This window comes from Pelecanus crispus, chromosome 7 (assembly GCF_030463565.1).
Source record: "Pelecanus crispus isolate bPelCri1 chromosome 7, bPelCri1.pri, whole genome shotgun sequence".
In the NCBI taxonomy this organism is placed as follows: Eukaryota; Metazoa; Chordata; class Aves; order Pelecaniformes; family Pelecanidae; genus Pelecanus; species Pelecanus crispus.
The window spans coordinates 134729-152905 of record NC_134649.1 but is presented as its reverse complement, the minus strand read 5'-3'; the positions used below and the strand labels follow the sequence as shown (position 1 = coordinate 152905).

Genomic DNA, 18177 nt, shown 5'->3' with positions numbered 1-18177 from the left:
AGGTCTTAGTGCTTAAACCCCAAAACTGCAAGAAAAGGGTACAATATTAACTACATGTTGAAAGGAACGCCCTTTATCAACCCACATCAGCATTTTTCAGCCAATATGAGCTAGCAGCTAGTTCAACTTCATGCAAAACAAACCTGAAGAGGAGAAAGCGTATGAAAACCAAAAATTAACTCATGCTGGTTTGTTACTTTTCTGTCATGGTATTTAGCAAGACTTTACTTCTAATTATTTTGGCTTACGCAATCAATAAAAATTACTTACGATCATTTAGATCACTTTGTACTTAAAGTTACCTCAGGATAGCGCTACAAGCAACCTGAAGATATTCCTACCTGCCTAAAGTTCCTCCAGCCTGGGTGTAGTATTTGTTATAATCCAAGCGTAGCAGCAGTTGAGCTAAGTCAGAGTTTATCTGATGGTTGCGAACGCTAGAGAGAATCTTGAAGAGAAGTGATGATTGACGACTGAATCCCTACAAATTAGAAGAAGTCAGTTCTGGCACTCTCAAGAGCGAAAGCAAGCTTTTCATCTCTGTTCCTGCCTAAACAATCCTTTAACAGCCTGAAGAAAAGAATCACTGCAACAGAAGTGACGCGTGTGGTCCAGTATAAGGTAAGCTGTCAGCCACGAGAATTATTAGGTGTTAGGTATCCAAAAGGAGGGGTAGAGGCACAAGCTGATATCCACCTCCTTTCTATTCCAATAGGGTAATTTCTGCATATCTGCCCACATTCCTTCTCTCTGTGCACATAGAATTTCTGACTCGGAACAGTTGATTAATTAAAATCATTGCAAGCACTCATATAGAAGGTCTCAGCTTAAACTCACTCCTGCTCTATAGCTGTTAAAGCCACGATGACTGCTTAAGCAAATGTTTGCATGGGAGAAGAATAGGTCCATATAAACACAGATTCACCTTCACCAAAATACTGAGTTGTGCAGCTCCCCGTTCATCTAATGGGCCCAGGTTCTGACTGACCAGAGAACAAAAACTGTGACAAAGATCCAGAATTTCATTTAAGCAGTGGAAAACCTGCATGGGATAGAAGTACAAGATAGTAGTTTAAACAGAGCTCAAACCCAGAGAAAGCTGTTCTTAGTACCTGAAAAGTTGCAGCATTCATAATCAAGATGTTGCCGATACCATGTTTTTCAATTAGTAGGGAAGACATTAAAGCACCTGTAGCATTTTCATAAGGTTTTCTACAGAAAAAGGACTTAAACGTTATGATGCCGCATCTTTTCCCCCCACCCCCAACCTTTTGCAGACATTAGTGGGGAAATGGCGACTGGCACGAGCCATCCACATAGGCACAGAAGTTGAGCATCGGCTTCCCTATGCAACCAGCAGGCCATCATTGCAGCTTTGGGATTGAGAAGGAAGAATAAAGAACAGCAAGACCTGTGGTTCAAGGCCTTGGTTTCACTGTTCACAAAACTTGGAATTTTGGTCAAGGTAACTTGCATTTAGGAGTGTTAGGAAAGCCCAAATGCCTCACAGACATAACTACTGGAACACTTAAAAGTTCCATATGGGGTAATTAGTATTCTGCCACCTTTATGCTATAGCCTCATAGACTGAGAAAAATAGTGAAACAGACAAGACCTGTGGTATCACCGTGTTTCATTGACACCAACCTTCTTTGGGAATGTTTTTGTGAGGCTACATGTTTAATAAAAACACCCACAACACTGTAACATATTTTTGACTAAAACAACAACAACAAAAAACACCCTTAAAGTCCAGTCAGTAACATCTCAACTATTTTTATCCTCTAAGTGTATGTAAGAGAGGGAATTTTTCCTAATCTAATGCATTTCAGAATGAGTCCCCAGGAATACAGTTCCCAGCACTACACTAATTAGTACTTCTTTAATAAAATTGCCTGTGAGCAACAAAATTTAAGTTAATAAGGTTAACTGAACACTGGAATAATCTTGATTTAAAATTGCCAGGAATGCAGCATCCACACTCACCAACTGTAAATTAAGCGATCTTAATTCAATTATCTGTTCTAGTTTATACCTGCTTTATTCCTAGAATTGTAGTCTGTACTCTGCAGGATATTATGACCAATTTGTTTTAAGATATGGTTTGTCATACCTGTTCAAAAAGGGCAGTTGGAGAATTTGGAGGAAAAGGTGAAAACAAGACCTACTTACAGGTTTTAGGAGGATGAAAGACTGAGCCAACAGATTACTTAAGAAATGATCATGAGCCAATCGTATACTCTCAAAATCTCGTGTGGCATTTATCTGCTGCAGAAGCTGTGAGAACTGAGATTCCAGTACATCCACCTGATGGATAGGTAAAGAAATCTCATTAGTATCTTGAGGAATGGCAGTACTTCAGACTAGCCACAAGTTTTGTGTAAGAAACTTACTTTTCCTTCTTGCTACTCTTAGCTTAGAGGCTGAGGATCACCTTCTCTCTGCCTCCTGAATGGGTAATTATACACAACAGTAGTACGTAATGGGGGGGGAAACAATTTTTGATGCCTAAGTATTACCTAAGTAGAAAGGGAAATGTTCACTTTCTTTAACATTAACTACTGAAAAAAGTGTATAGCTAGCATGTAAACAAAGGTATTTGATTGTAGTCATCTCTGAATTTTACACTGGGAGATACTATCTCGAATGTCACGGCAAAAGCTGCAGTGCAAAAGCTCAGCCAGATACTCTGGAGAAGCTAGAAAGCCAGTCCCCCTCAATTCCGCTGTTATGGCTATTAACAAAATGATACGTAATTCTCACAAAATCATGCTACTAGTAACTGGTATTTACATTTGAAAAGTCTTTTTTACTTGGTCAGAATATGGCTTCTTTCAATTCTTAAAAAAAAACCAAACCCAAACAAAACCAACAAAAACCCAAAACAACAACTTGTCACTTAACTCAAACTGGAGTTCACTTAAACGGGCAAGGGAAGAAGCCAGGATGGTATCTTAATGATGCTACTTCAGAGATGACTGTGGCTTCTCACAAATGCTTAGTAGCATTAGAGAGCCAAAACTACTGCACTGCCAGTAACACTCACTGATTCAAAAGTCTGGAAACTTTATAATTGTAGCACTAAGTCTGGGAACTCAAAGAAAGTTCTGGACTTGTTCCAAAGGAAATCTCGATTTCCTTATGGTACAAAGAATCTGAACCCTGAGAGAGAGGACTTCAGTGCTCCCTCCGTGAATTTCTGCCAGTTCCTGATTAACTGATACAGTTTACCTTTCTCTGTAATCCTGACCTGCAGATAATACTGAAGATTGTCCACAAGGAAAGCCATGTGATCCCTCAGACGCCACTTGATGGCATCAGTTCTGTTAGATTTCAGGTGTTTGCGTTGCATCTGGAGAGCCCAGCAGTGCTGTAGCTCAGCCTGGACTCGTCGCACACTCAGCAGGTATTTGAACACAACATTGTACCTACAGCCAAAAAAAATACAAAATTGTTTAAGATGAAAATCTTCCTTGGGTGCAGGTACTGGAGAACATACATAACAACGCAAGACTGGAAAAAGAAACAGGAGGTGGCTGCCTGCCAACAGACAGGGTAGGTCAGGTGATGGCCCATCTCGGAGTAGCAGATTTCTGCTTGTATTGGTTACTGACCTAAAAAATACAAAGTTAATTTTACCGTAAGGAGGGAAGAGCTGACAATGTTTTGTCAAAGTAGCCCTGTTCGTTAAACAGTGCAGATCTGTCCGCATTTTGCGGGTCGTGCTGTCATTACAAATACACTCAATATGAGTAAGTGGAAAAAGTAATTTTAAGGTTCAAGGAGCAAGCTAAAGTATTATAGCTCTACCTTTCTCTCCACAGAGAGGAAAAAAAACCCCAAATATTAGTGAGTGCCTGAGATAAAGGAACCTATAGATGAATATACACAGACCATACCTAGTACTTACTTCTCCAGAACAGCAGGAGTAAAGAGAATGTGCAGTGGCCATTGAACTTTGTAAGAAAGGCCCAGAGCTGCCCATCCAGATGCGGGGGCTTCACGTGGCGATAACTCCCGGGAAGGCCCTTCACGAGTCTGAGAAGTATCTGAAAGCAAATGAGGTGCTGAATTAAGTCATCTTCTCAGTCAAGACAACCATGGCAAGGAAGAAAAGGGGAAAGAACAGAGTAAGAAGAGCCAAAGCAGGCTAGGCCAATCACACAGGGCTGCAAAGGGAACAAAGCTAGTATTTCTTTAACTTCAGAGAAGGCTAAGTAATAGGTCTTGAAAACAGGTCATCATCTCCCCTCTTAACTCACTACTAAAAATGCAAGTTGATACCTTTATGCTCCTTTCCATGATACTCAATGGTTAAGTGAAGCAGAGGAAGAAGGTTGTCATCATCTAACAGTACCTTATGAGCAGACTGCTGAAATGCAACGTTGACATCTGACAACAAGAGAGCACAGATATTAACACAAGATGATACAGCTAGTCCTAGTTTTGCATCCATTAACTATTTACGCTCGACCATAAAAGACAACACTAACGCTATTTCCACTATTTTCATTTAATTCCAGTTTCAAATAAGGAGAGAAACCTGCCATCTGAAAGTCTCACTCCATGAAGACATTCTAACTCACAAGTGCTGTTCTTTCAAAACTAACATCATCATCTAGAGGATAAGATAGAGCTCTTCTGCACTGGATGTGGTTAACCATTTCCTGCTATACCACATCAAGGACAGTTTGGTAAGTGAACATGCAACACTCACCATGTTCAGTTACAGCCGTAGGTGGTGTTTTTAACATGTGCTGTGCAGTGTCAATGAAGGCCTGAAACAGCTCACCTCTTCCCAAAAGATAAAAGTCTTTTATAATCTGTGGAGATAAATTTTTTGTGTTATAAGTGTATCAAAAAATGAGCAGAAATTTTAAGCATCCTAGCTAAAAGCATCCATTTTTATTATTGCTTGGACAACTTCTGCCATTTCAAAACACAGCTGGAGAGCTATGAATTTCATCCAGTGCCCAAAAGGTCTACACTGCCTTTGCTTCAAGATGCAAATCCCATAACCCCTCTAACTCTGTCTCTGACCAAGTTCTATCACTCTGTGCCCGTTCTTCACACCTGGAAAACGAAACCAGCTTTACCTAAAAGAAGAAAGCACGGAATCTAAGACAGTAAAGTATTTAAGGGGAAAGAGCCATCAAAAAAGAAAGAAAGAAAGAAAGAAAAAAATTTAAGCTGCTTTAGCAAAAACAAGCTAGCAGCTACATTACCTTCAGTTGTCCTAGTAAATCTGATTCCTCCACCATCAGTTTCCAAAGATGCTAGTGAGGAAACAAAAAACAAACAAAACAAAAGAAACCTCCCCTCAGATTTATCTAAACCCATTCAATGAGACCAGTAGCTGTCTTGAAATACTTGCGATGCATACAAAAAAGCATCTATGTAAAATGCTATATAAAGCACAAGAGAACACACCAAGAATCCTGTGTGAGGGCAGCCCATGCTACTAGTCAGAACACTCTTGATGTATACAGCAAGAAACTCTGCCCAAGAAACATGAAGACACATGACAAAAAATAAGCAAATTCTTATGAAATCGGTTCCACCCTAGCACCCTTCACTTCTCTAACCTCCCCATCTTCGCAGGTTCCCCCACACCCGAAATTAAAAAAGAAGATTAAAAATCGCCAAAGCAAAGAATGTGTCCAGTGAGGTGCTATCTATTATGCCGAAAGCAAGATGAAAAGTTCTGACATGTTTCAAGTGAAATAAAAAATAAATTTAAAAAGAAAAAAAAATTCCCTTCTTTCCCCCATGAAAGTGAATAGTATTTGTTAATGTCCTTTTGTCATTAGAAGTTGGGGTAACGTGAAGCTCTGAGCCCCGTAATAACATGAAAGCCACCTGTCTTCACATGCTTGTTCAATCGCTGGTTCTAATGACCCCCCCTTCTTTTCCCAGTCATTCACAAAACTGAAGAGCTCCTCAGCCTGTATAGCAGTTATCCTTCCTAGGATCCTTACCTCAGCAACAGTGCTCCGTATCCAGTCAACCACTGATTCAAAGTCCACCAAACTAAAGAGTGGTTGTTGCTTGAGTCGATGTAGCTCTGCTGCAAAAGTGTCCTCCTGGTTTTTTAGGATGGAGCCTGTGCAGCAATGAGAAGTGTGTTTTGGACAATAAACAGGAATACCATTTGGAGAAGTGCAGACCCCTTCCAGTACAGTGGGGCAGAAGGGCTGTCCAGGCAGTGCCATCTCGGGTCTGGCAAGGAATGTGAAGTTGAGGAGGTCTCAAAGTACAAGTACCAAGGTACAGGATTACTATTGCAAGTACAGTTACAGCATAAACACTTGATATGATAGTGCTGTGGTATCAGTGAAAACCAGAAGTACTTGCTATGTAAATGACTGTCACTAACAGCCCTTTTCCTAGGACTGAGCTAGATCTTTGAACCCACAACTTTTCTGCCACATTAACCACTTGGTTTGGTTCTACACCTACCCCCACCCCTTTCAAATCTATCCTACTGCTTGAACTTGGGGATTTTTTTTTTTTTTAACCAACTAAGCTAGAAGACCAATTTCTTTTCACCTCGCTTCTCCTAAGGCAAGAAAACAGTCCAACTTAATTGGTCCTTTGTTCTCTGCAATGTCGCTCAAGTCATTTGCCTACTTCTGCACAGACAAGCTCAAGGTAGAGCCTCCACAGCAGTTCTCCCCAGTTGGTGTAGGAATATATTTCCAAAACCATCTCCAATATTAACTTATCAGTCTCTCAGAGAGAACCATCAGCTGGAATTGTCTCTCTCTTGCTGTCTTAAAGGCTCCATCTTGATCATTTGTCTTCCACAGCGACCTTTGGGACAACCTTGCAATGAATCTCTTATGTTTGTAGATGCATTTTAATCCTATGACACCATTCTGCAATATATAGACTCAGAGCAAGATGTGCCCTTGTGTCCGTCTGCTCCCTTCAGGGACAGGGTTACAAGCTGAAAAGAAAACACGACCTTTGCAATCTCTTTATTTATCCAGAGCAAATCACACGGTGACTTGTTGCTGGAAACTTGGAGACTATGTTTGGAAAGTGTTATTATTTACTCATCCTGTTCTTAATACCGCTCCTTTGGCATCAATCAGAAGCAGAACACTGGGACCACTGCTCTGTCCTGGCACAACCATCCATATGGTTGAAGAATATCAGCCATTAGTCAGTGACTGTTCAGGAATTCGTTAATACAGCATTTTGGAAGATACTTGTCAGTCACTCATAACTGAGCAAAGGCCACAAGAAAGATGTTCCTTACCTTTTCTGGTCAGGTTAACATTTTGATTCTCAAACATCTGTACAGATTCTCCCACAAAGAGGATTTTCTCAGCAACCCGCACAGGAATGTATGAAGGCAGCATTTCTACCCGCAGAGAAAACTGTTTTAGAGATGGAGCTAACATGTTCTCCTCCTCAATCAAGCGCTGTCAGAGACCCCAGGGAAAAGAAACCGAGAAAAAAAAGTGTGAGAAAACCAGACAGAAAAGGTGCATATGTGTGTGGGAGGAGGAATCCAAGTACATTGGAAGTAAGCAGAAAGGTGGCAAACCTGATTAAAGTAAGCCTGCAAACTTCTTGATGCTTCTGGTACGCTAACAGATCTCCCTGGAGAAGATCTTGCTTTCATCAGAGAGGGGAGCAGAAGCGGGAAAAGGAGAAGCTAAACCTTTGTGGAATAGCAGCAAACTGGCTCTCCCAAAGGATAATGTTACATCAGCAAAAAGAATTTTTGTTTCAACTGCACTACATTTTTTTTTTTTGCATCCATAACAATGTTAATTGGCATTACAAAAAATAATCCCCTCTTACACCCATTACTGTATGTTTTAACACTGCTAGAACACTGGTGATATGGGCCAAATGTAAACACCTCCACCAGTGAGCAGATAGGTTAAAGATCTGAAGCCTTGCTAGCATAAATTAGGCAATTTTCTCAGTTCCTGTGATATGTGTTTAAAACAATACAGTAAGTTATTAACTTTCTTCTGAATGTATTAATAAAGAACTCCAAGTACAGAGACAAGATTTTCCTTCAGAGAAGCCATACTGATCATTTCATTTGGTTTTCTTGTTATTGGAGAATTAGGCTCATTAGTCCATAATCCAAAAAGCACCATGCTAACAAATTTTTGAGAACATTTGCCATCTACAGAATTCTTCATTTTAATAGGAGAGTTCAGTACAAGTTTGTATACTGATGTTAACAACTTAGCAATTCTTTCCTTAAGATTCTTCTGACACTTTTAGATGAGGAAATACACAAGTATTTTACCAGTCTCTCCCACCAACACTCAGGATTTCTTATTTTACTCTCTGACTGAAGAATTGCCAACATTGTTAGTCAGTAATACTGAAGAAGAGAGTTAATTAGGCTCTCTTGGCGTCATCTTCTTAATGCCTACGTTTTCCACTACGGATCTAGAAGACTCACCAATTTTCACATTCTTCCTATATCCAATATAGTGAAATAATAGATTTTTCACTAATTGCCTTTTAAAGTTTTCCCTTCTTTTTGTCTGTGTATAGTCTGCCCTCAGCAGAGACTGTTTGTACAGGGCACTTAATTAGTATACAACGCAGGGTGTTTCAGGGGCAAATCTTCTGCATGTTCACAGCCAAATTGCATACAGCACACTAACACCACGGGTGCCCCTGAATTGCTTTCTCACAGTAAACTAGAGTGTGAATTTACAGGGTTGCACTTGCTCCTCGCTGGTCCCTGATGCAAACGCTATTCAGATGCACGAAGCGTGGAAGATTATTCCATTGAGAAAGCTGCTTTGCACAAGGGCGCTCTAATGGTATGCCATCTATACGAGGAGTTACCATGTTTCACCAGTATACTGGCAGGTTGCTGCTCCCTTGCTTAACTTAGCACCCTGGACATGTTCTGAGCAGCCTCTTGACTCTTGCATATAGCATATTTTTCCCCAGTAATGTCAGTAGTATTACTCTGTTAGGTAACATTTGCACAACAAACTGTTGTGCAAGAAAGGTACCTGAGCCAGCTGCCAACAGAAAGGATGCAAATCAACTCAACACCCAAGCTCCCCACACCCTTTCCCTTGCAATTGCTCATACTACTGCCAGTGCCTGTGTTGAGCAGATCACAGAGTTGACCGTAAGGAATCAGAAAAGACCCAGTCAAGAGCAGGGTGAGTATAGCAGTTCCAATTACTTGACATCAGCGTCTACAGATTCCATCCATAGGGCTTTCTGCCCCGAGATTATCCAGCTGTGCCAAACGGTATGTCTCTGTTCTATATGCCTAGCTGCAGCCTATTACAATATTCTGTTGATTTGCCATCCTGCCAGGTCTCAATACACGTCCAGTCTAGCGTAGCTCGCACTGAAGCAGAAGACAATATATTTCTTCTTTAGTTCCCTAAAGACCGATGGATGCCAAGCTATGACTTGCAGTCTTACCAGGTCCTGCAGTTCTCGTAGCTGTTTTCCTGTAAGTCCCCCAATTCCTAGGTCGTCGTCATCTTCTTCGGGTTGGCTAGGGACATTCCCAGAAGAGGGGCCCTGTTTGATAAAGAACTCTTCATGTTGGTCTAGTAGCAATCCATGCAGCATCCAGGCAGAGAGCTGCTTATACATGACGCCATGACACACAGCCAGAATCCTGAGGTCAAGAGAAACAGACAGTGGGGCCTTTGCACGCAGTAATCAAAACCTCATTGTACATCACTCTGGAAAGTCCAGTTAGTTGGTCAGGCAACGTGGCAAGTGCTAAATGGCTGATGTGGAATTTTTTTCCTTTTAAAACAGAAAAAAGGTGGACTGATCACTTGCAAAACTGAACTAACATATCCTCTGAATATGTGGCTTCTCCACAGAGATCTGCTAGTATACCACAAGTATAAATAACTTTCCAGTGGCTTCCCAGTCCTGCTGTTCCTACTCAATTACCATTTCAGCATGAACGCAAATTATCTCCCCAAGGATACACAAACCTAGTAACACTCACCCAGTCACATTTATCCTTTTGAAGGATCAAAAAACAGTAACAGGTCTACCATATGCAGAACAGTTCGTGTAGACCTCAGAAGAAGAAAAAACATAGGGTCTGAACTCTCCTCAGCCCTAAGTCCAAAGTATGGAGAAAGCCTTAATTCCTGCCATTAAGTCTGCTTTAGATAAATAATGGGGACTGCGGCAGTTTTCCCTGCATGCTACTCCTACTTTTACATCATGCAAGCCTGTTTTGCATGTACTGTTTTCAAAGGTAAGATAAACACTTTGACACTGATTCCAGTTACTACAGAAGTATAAAGTAATAGCTTTACTGTATCTACATACTTTTCAAGAGCACTGCGAACAGGAGGCAACCCCCCACAGCTATGTTTGTGGACTGTCTCCAGTATCTGACATCCATGAATCTGCAGAAAGAAAACATGGTAAGACTAGGTCTGTTATCTGGATCTGTATTAACCTTTTTAGACATTTAAACACTATGCTTTCAGCTAACAAGCAAATGCCTTAAAAGGCTGCTCAAGTCTTACAGAAAGAAAGATGTAACATACTCCATGTAGTGAAGAAAGAGGCCTTCTGTGTGTGACTCTACACCCAACCTTCTCTCAAAAATTTCCCTTGACAAAAAGTAAGCATCTCTGGATTCTGAAAACAGTAGCTTCTGCCTTTTTTTTTTTTTTTTCCCAGGGGATGGTGGGAGAAAACAGACTCAGAAAAGAAGAAATTCCAACCAGCAGCATCTTGTACTATGAAATGTACTGTGATTATAAAATGCAAGTCATCAAAGAGCATACTGATAATGAAAAAATCAAATCCAGTGTAAATGGATTTGCAAAATAGTTATTCAGTACTTACAGTAGTACTTGGAATAGGGCACCCATTACCAAAACCGCATTCTTTCCTAGTGTTAAAGGTTTGGGATGAGGGCAGAAATAACTTTATCAGCTAAAGAGGAAACTTGTTAAGAGAAACTAGCTACAATTTACTGTACCTTCTGAGTCTTGATCTGTTCCACCATGACCATCACAGAGGGGAAGAGTAACTGAAACTGCAGAACAAGGAGCAAAATATTGAATTAGGTTGCTACGCAAGGGAGAGAGAAAAACTATACTTGAGTAAGTGTGGACAGCAGCTGATTACAATAATTTAATGAAACTATCATCTGGCTTTCCCCACAAATTAGAATCCTGACATGAAAATCTCTAGGAAGAATGTCCTCCCTCCACTGGACCAAGATGCGTGAAGTTACTATATTCCAGCTGCAGTTCAGGCTAAACACAGGCAGTGAGGAATATGCAAAGGTCAAGGTGGAGGACCTAAGCTTTGTGTCAAAGTGCAAGTGATCCTCTGAGCATGATTAAAGGACTACAAATGTAGAGGTGTTAAAAAGAAATGGCATGACATGACAGGCTAAGCCTTATTTATCCCACCCACTCTCTTATTAGACTCAAGGAGCGATAAGAGTAACCAAAGAGCACTACCTGTTTATTAACATGACATACCTGGTCCAAGGAATAATTAACATGTGAGATGGAAAGATGCGGGTCGGCCAGAAACTGTAAGAACAAGAAAGCAATTAATGAAAATTAAAATAAAGTATGGATAAGTAAAAAAGCACACTTGGCTGTATATTCCAAACCTTTAGTTCCCACAGCTCCCCCCCCATTTTTGGGCTGTGTCCCATTTTAGGCTGTAACAACCACTGGATTGTGACAGTACCCAAGATATGACAGCTGCTAATCTAGTGGAGATTAATCAAAACCTTTACGGCTGAAAACAGAAGTCACAATAGTCTGAGACAGCACTGGGCTCTGAGGCAGACGGGGCACTTACTGAACTAAAGGTAGAGGGGACTTAATACTTATTAGAATGAAGAGTCATTTACAATGGCACCTCACAGGAATAATTTGGAAGACATCCCTGATGTGGAAGATACCTTGTCTCCTCTTTAGCTACTACTACTTAGCATATTAATTGCAGAAATGACAACTCTCCACAATCCGTCAGCAGCAGGACAGCCTCTTGTTCCAAGTCTCTCTCCTTTACCTCTTGTTCTAGGTCAAGTAGTGCCTGTCGATATGGCTGCAGCACTGAATCAAGACCTGTGCAGAAGGCTCGCAAATAAATGCCATGTAATCCACTCTGGTTTTGCTGAGATGGATGATGGTCCTGAAACCAAACAATAAAATCTGCATCAGCTCCCCAGTGCACGTCTAAAGAGTAATGGAGTTTCTGTGCAGTGTTACACCAGCAGCCAGTGGTCCAAACATGTTGAAATGCACCTTAAAGGCCCACCAGAAAGTGCCCAGAAAAAAAAAAAAAACATAAGTTTATCACAAGAGTTAATTGAGCAGTTATATTTAGCTGTGGACATATGCAAGTGCTGGGAACCACTGGTAACTTCAGTGGTGCTTTGTACTTGTGCATGCCTCTGGGATCTCAAAGCTGTTCACAAACCACGAGGAGGGCTCACGACAACGCAGGGATGAGCATCCTGTACAGTTCACAAACCCTGGCCAGCCTGCAGTCACCAGAAATTATTACAGTATGCTTCCCCAGGAATGAGAGTTTACATTTGGTCCATCTCTCACTGTTCTGCACCCTCCCTTACTTGCATGGCACAGCGCTTTCCGGAGCAGCGCCCGGGAAATGCATTTGTTCGTGCTAGCACAAATACGCGCCGCTCTGCCCGGGAAATGCAGCGCAGCGGTACGGCGGCCCCACCTGCTGCTGTACGTGTCCCGTGTACTGCTCCACGAATTCGGCGAAGCGGATGTAGTCGGTGCCGAGGCGGCAGAGCCGGTTCAGGACGCTGGTCTCGCTGGGGTGCAGGAAGGGCAGCTCCTGAGACACCTGAGGGGGGGAAAGAGCGGTGAGGACGGGCGGCGGCGGCGGCGGCGGCGGCGGGCGGGCGGGCCGGGCCGTACCTGCAGGCCGCCGCGCTTGCTCCAGGTGAAGGCCGCCCCCGGGTAGCCGCTGAGCGCCAGCAGCAGCTCGTGGATCATCCTGCCGCGCGGGCTGCCGGGGAGCGCGCGAAGGCCGCCGGGAAGGGCGGGGCCCGCGGTTGTGCGGCGGCGCGCGGTGCCGCGGCGCGCCCCGAGAGGCAGCGGCCACGCGAGGGCGGGCGCGGCGGGAGGCCCGGAGAGGGGCCCCTCGCCCTTCGCCCCTCGCCCCTCGCCGCCGTTGGGGCGCGTCGGTGTTTGCGTGCTGCAGGAGCACGGTTGAGTAACGGGCTGCGGTGGCAAGTGCTGGCCCAGAAGGCCCCTTCCAGGGCAGCAGCAAATCCACACCCTTCTAGGTTGACTTTCGGTTTTCGTATCCCTTACCAGGTTTCTTTATCAGTTTCTCATTTGTCAGTGTTCTGTCAATGCCAGTTTCACCTTTCTCCATTTGTTATACATCGCTTTTCTTCGCTTTGTCTCTTAACCCAGATAGTCTTTTCATCAAAGCTGCCCACTTTCAAAGTTGTGGAGTTTTCTAATAAACTGGTTTTTAGCAATCCTTTTCATGTTCTTTTTTCTGCTTTTGGCAGTGTGTTTCTTCACATCTATTTTTAGTCTTCTTCATTTAGAAGAAATTAGTGTTAAGTGTCATATAACAGATGTGTCTGTGCATTTTAAACGTGTGTTTGGTTCATGATCAGCTTGTCCCAATGAGGTCTGAAATGCAGGAAGAAGAACTTTTTCTGTTACATTTTTACAGGGATTAATAAGTTCCTAGTACATTGCCTCATTTACTAAAGAATTTTTTCTTTCAGTACGGTCTCTCTGGCATGTATGCATTTGCTTTCTATAGCTATCTTTATGTGTAACTTGGGAGCCCCAACAGTATCATTCTACCATGTATCAGTATACTAAAACTATCCTCTTTATATTGACAAAGTTTCTATCGTCTGAATAAAGACTGAGAAATTTGGCTAGGCATTTGTTGTTCATCATTGACATAAATACCACAGTATACAATTGGACCAGGAAAGCTATGTGCCATTCCTGCTTTTAGGAAGCTGTATGTGAGGTTTAGCACTGTTGGCCTCAGTCTTGCAGTGCTGGAGTTAGCGGCAATTCTTCCTTGTTCGTAAAAGGCTTTGGTTCAATCCCGTGCTGCTGATGAAAAGTTCTGTGCTAACAGGTGGGCTTTGATTAATGCTGAACGTAAATACTATTTTCAGTAGATTATAAAGCTAAGCATGCCATAGGTAGCTTATAAGTAGTTAGATATGTAGTGATGGCTCAGTAATTGACAAAGAAAATATTTAGGTTGTAAAGACTAAATATGTAATTTAGTGGTATCCTTGTACAGTACTATTAATGTAATGCTTTTATTAACATAAATACATACTACATATTTAATCTGTTAGAGAAATCTTGAACATAAACAGTCATCTTCTGCAGCCAGAAACTAAGCTTACAGGAGCATTTCTTCACAAAAAATGAAAATCCCAGGCGTCTTCCTTGAGAACAGGGCAGGAGTAAACAGGGTGTAAAATTTACTAGAGCAGAAGGAACTTCTTTATCAGGGGTGGGGGTTGTGGGGGGAGCTAATTTTTGTGGAAGGTAGTGAATTGTTGCAAGCGACTCATACTAGGGATAAGACTATCATTAACCATGAAAGCAATTTGAATAGAGATATGGTGGCTTTTTCATCCTTGGAGTCCTCCTTTGATGGTGAAAGTTATGGGTTTGATGCAGAGTGTTTGGTATGTGGCCAGTGTTGCAGAATTGGTGAGGCTAGATGTCTCATTTTGTCTTGTCTTTACAATCTGGAAATCTGTCTCATGCCCACTCGCTTGCTTCCAGCTAAATCTTGTGGTCTGCTCAGGACTTAAATTACTTTACTGGTTCCCCAAGTGTCTTTTTAGGTAGCCTACATGAGAACAAATAGAGAGGAAACAAAACAGCATTACCAAGCCGATAAAAAGACAGGGAGTATGTACCACAGGCAAAATCAGTCTTGAATTACCCAATTTTTGTTTTGTTTTGTTCTGTTTTTCCAGGTAGCTGTGGGGCTTCCTTGGACCTTACAGGTCCTCCAAGAGAAACTGTACCTGGTGCGTGGGGACAAGTGCACAGTTTTCCAGTTCAAGAAGCATTTTTGCCAGTACAGAGCTTGCCCATGTTGCACTGTCATGAGGGGGAAGGAGAGGATTTTATCATGGGCGCTCAGAGTGGGGAGATTGCTAGCTTGCCTCCGAAGAGTAAGGACTCCTCTGCTGTTCCAGCAGCCTGTTGCTGTGCCCTAGCATCATGTCATGACTATCGGCAGAACTGGGCAGGATTTGGGCTCCACGCTTTTTCTGTCGCTTGCTCTCAGTCTTCCATGGGGAGTCCTGCAGGTAGTGTGCATGCAAGGCTGTATCCCAGGCAGCTGCTGAGCCATTTGAAGTGAGGTCAGGATGCAAAAGCAGAGTCTGGAAGCAGAGGGGATTGAGGAGACCCATTTTGAAAGCCAGACGTCCCTTTTTTGTCGCTGGCTTGTCTGAGTGCAGTGGAGACATGGGATGGGGTGGTCTGCATTCTTTTGCCCCAAGTATGCAGCTGCTTCCCTTGCAGTTTCTCCAGAGCTTCATGCAAAGTTCCCTGCCACAAACATGGGCGGATTGGGGCTGTGGGAGTGATCTGGGCTAGCACTGAGAGCGCAGTTGTGAACTAGTGCTGGGGGAGTGGGAGGGGATGTCTGTGTATGTCTGTGTGTTTGTTTCTTTTAAGACCAGGTCAGTAACTTGTCTCATTTGACCACTGTGATTTTGGTCTGATGCTGGGAGCCAAAAGGCAACTTTTGCTGTTGGCAATCCATAGCCTAACATGCAACCATATACAAAAGGGTATCATCAAGTATATGAGGAGTAGGAGTCTTTTATATATATATGTATACACACACACACACACACATATATTTTCCAAAATATATGTATGTAAAATATATGTACTCACTCAATTGAGACAGCTCCATCTGAATTCCTACAGGGCATTCTGACCCTGTAGGCACAAAACATGTAGTTGAGGCCGGGTAATTAGAGAAGACGGTGAAAATCAATAGGGATCTAAACGTTATTACAGATGTTAGAGGATAAGAGTTAAACTTACCCAGGGTAAATGGGGTCTAAAGGGAAAGGTCATGATTGGCAGTATATGACTGAAGTACAAAAAACCAGTATTAAGGAAAAAAACGATTAATAAGGATGAGATGGATCATGAGAATGAAGGATGCTAAGATGTAGAGTGGCAATAGACGTATGTTATTCCAGCTGTCTGAGTTTCCTGTGTGCTATAGAGAGAATAAGTGATGGCTTGGAATTCTTAGTGCTAAATGGGAGCTAGAGCAGATCCTAGTCCATCTTCAGGCTTTGTTTCGCCAGAAATGAGGATACATGTGAACAATTATTCAGTGGACGGTTGTTTGAATGTGCTATTATTTCCCAATCTTTTTCGGACTGCAAGACTGTAATACTTTGGAAAGGCAGGTGTGATAACTGTATACTATCTGGTCTGGAGGAGGATTTGAAGAGGTTAGAGATTCCTTATGTTTCAGTGGTAGCCTGCAGCTAGCTTATCTTTAAGTGACTATAGAATCACAGCTTCAGAGTCTTCAGGTGTTCTAAATGTGTATTTTTTTCAGCACCATTCACAGAAATAATCTTTCTCATAAAGGAAGTGGCCAATAAATACCTGCAAAAGAACAGATAACAGTAGTTTAAATAAAGAACTGAATTTTGGAGTTCTTGTTTCCCCTAGGAAGCCTAGTGATTAGGCATTAAGGCCAAATACTTAAAGAATTTTTTTTTACAGAATTGATCACTCAAATTTTGAAACTAGAGAAAAACAGATACCTCTGTAATGCTATTTGTAAAGCTATCTGACTAGTGCCTATTCACCATTTAAAAAAAAAAAAGACAAGAAACAGGAGAGGTAGTAAATTAAACACAGGTACACAAACCCTAACAACCAACAGTTAGCAGAGAGAGTAACAAAGACCAGAAATCTTAAATCGGGAGCTATTACAGGAGCCACTGAAATACAGCCTTGAAAAGGTTCAGCCAGATTCTTTGATGATGTGTGACAATCATGTTTTATTTTTCTTATCAGAATGGCTCTTATAGGACAGAGTAAGTTTATGAGATTTTTTTGAGGGAGGATTGTGGGACTGTGCAAAAAATATTACAGGATTTGTAGGGGGCACAAAACCAGTTCTGCACTCCACAGTCTACATATAAACATTATTTTAAATGTCTTCTCATTGTATAACTGCAAAGTGGCCACACATGAAGTAATGCAAATACATATTAATAATTAGAACTATAACTGTTTCTTACAAACCCTTTTGTTTTGTAATTTACACCTGGCATTCAGCTAGGTAGTTTTTTCTGTAACTGTTGAACTGTGACGTGTAACCCTTAAATCAACAAAACCAGCTTTCACTTAGTCTCCCTTTCATACTGACCCTTAGCTTTTCCTAATAGAGGCTATTGGTCTACCGAATTACTTAATTTGTGCTTAAGTAGTAAGCTTATGCCCTGGCAGCGAATTTAATGGGACTAATTAAAATGGACACATGGTGGTATCTTCAGTACTCTGACTCTTGAGCAAGAACTAGGCAACGCAACAGTAATAGATGAGCTTAACATGCACTGAAGGGAAAGGAAAGGAACTTTCAGGGCCTGATTGTCTCCTGCGGCAGTGCTGCTGAATGTTGCTCTTGTTGCATGCTGATGTTTTGGGGCACCCTGCTTCAAACCGTGGCTGAGGTTTCAGGTGAGTTACCGTGGTGCGTTCAGCAGAGCTGTTGAGATGGAAGGGCACAACTGTGTCTGGCAAGGCCAGGTTTTGCTGCTGAGGAGGCCTGATGCAGCTGCGAAGCCTGGCAGGAGGGCCGACGCAAGCTTGGCCTAGCAGGGTGCGCGGAAGGGGGCCGCACTGCCAAGGCTGAGCCGCTCCGGCTGCACTCCACGCGCGGGGGCCGGCATGGCGGGGCTGTGCGCGTACGGAGGCTGTAGAGTTGAGAGGGTAGATGTAGGGTCGTGACTGGGCTGCGTCCCATGTAACAGGGCTGGAGAGCTCAGGCCGCGGCTTAGCTGGGTGTTACGCCCGGGGCTGACAGGAAAGCTCGGGTCTACAGGGGGCAGGGCGGCGGGCCCGTGAGGGGACCCGGGCAGGGACGCAGGGACCTGCGTGCGGCAGCGCGGGCAGGCCGGGGTCC

The 18177-nt window shown here is 42.7% G+C and overlaps 1 protein-coding gene across 1 annotated transcript; it reads right to left on the bottom strand.

Moving 5' to 3' along the window:
- Positions 1-337: 337 nt before the first annotated feature.
- TUBGCP4 (tubulin gamma complex component 4) lies at positions 338-12989 on the bottom strand. Its single transcript, XM_075714175.1, has 17 exons — positions 12912-12989; positions 12709-12837; positions 12031-12153; positions 11487-11540; positions 10976-11032; positions 10312-10391; positions 9433-9634; positions 7265-7430; positions 5979-6103; positions 5226-5276; positions 4718-4823; positions 4285-4392; positions 3911-4067; positions 3251-3428; positions 2173-2307; positions 926-1042; positions 338-481 (listed from the first exon to the last, which is right to left on the bottom strand). The coding sequence occupies exons 1-17, from the start codon at positions 12987-12989 to the stop codon at positions 338-340; spliced, it is 2010 nt and encodes a 669-aa protein (XP_075570290.1).
- Between the last annotated feature and the right edge of the window lie 5188 nt (positions 12990-18177).

What these genes read in the sequence shown, in the direction of transcription:
- TUBGCP4 (XM_075714175.1), bottom strand. Translation starts at nt 12,989, where the DNA reads ATGATCCACGAGCTGCTGCTGGCGCTCAGCGGCTACCCGGGGGCGGCC. An exon ending in GTTCGCAGTGCTCTTGAAAA is followed by an intron (nt 9,635 to 10,311) that starts GTATGTAGATAC and finishes TCTTGACCTCAG; the next exon opens with GATTCTGGCTGTGTGTCATG. An exon ending in ACTCCTGCTGTTCTGGAGAA is followed by an intron (nt 3,429 to 3,910) that starts GTAAGTACTAGG and finishes TTTTGGCTGTAG; the next exon opens with GTACAATGTTGTGTTCAAAT.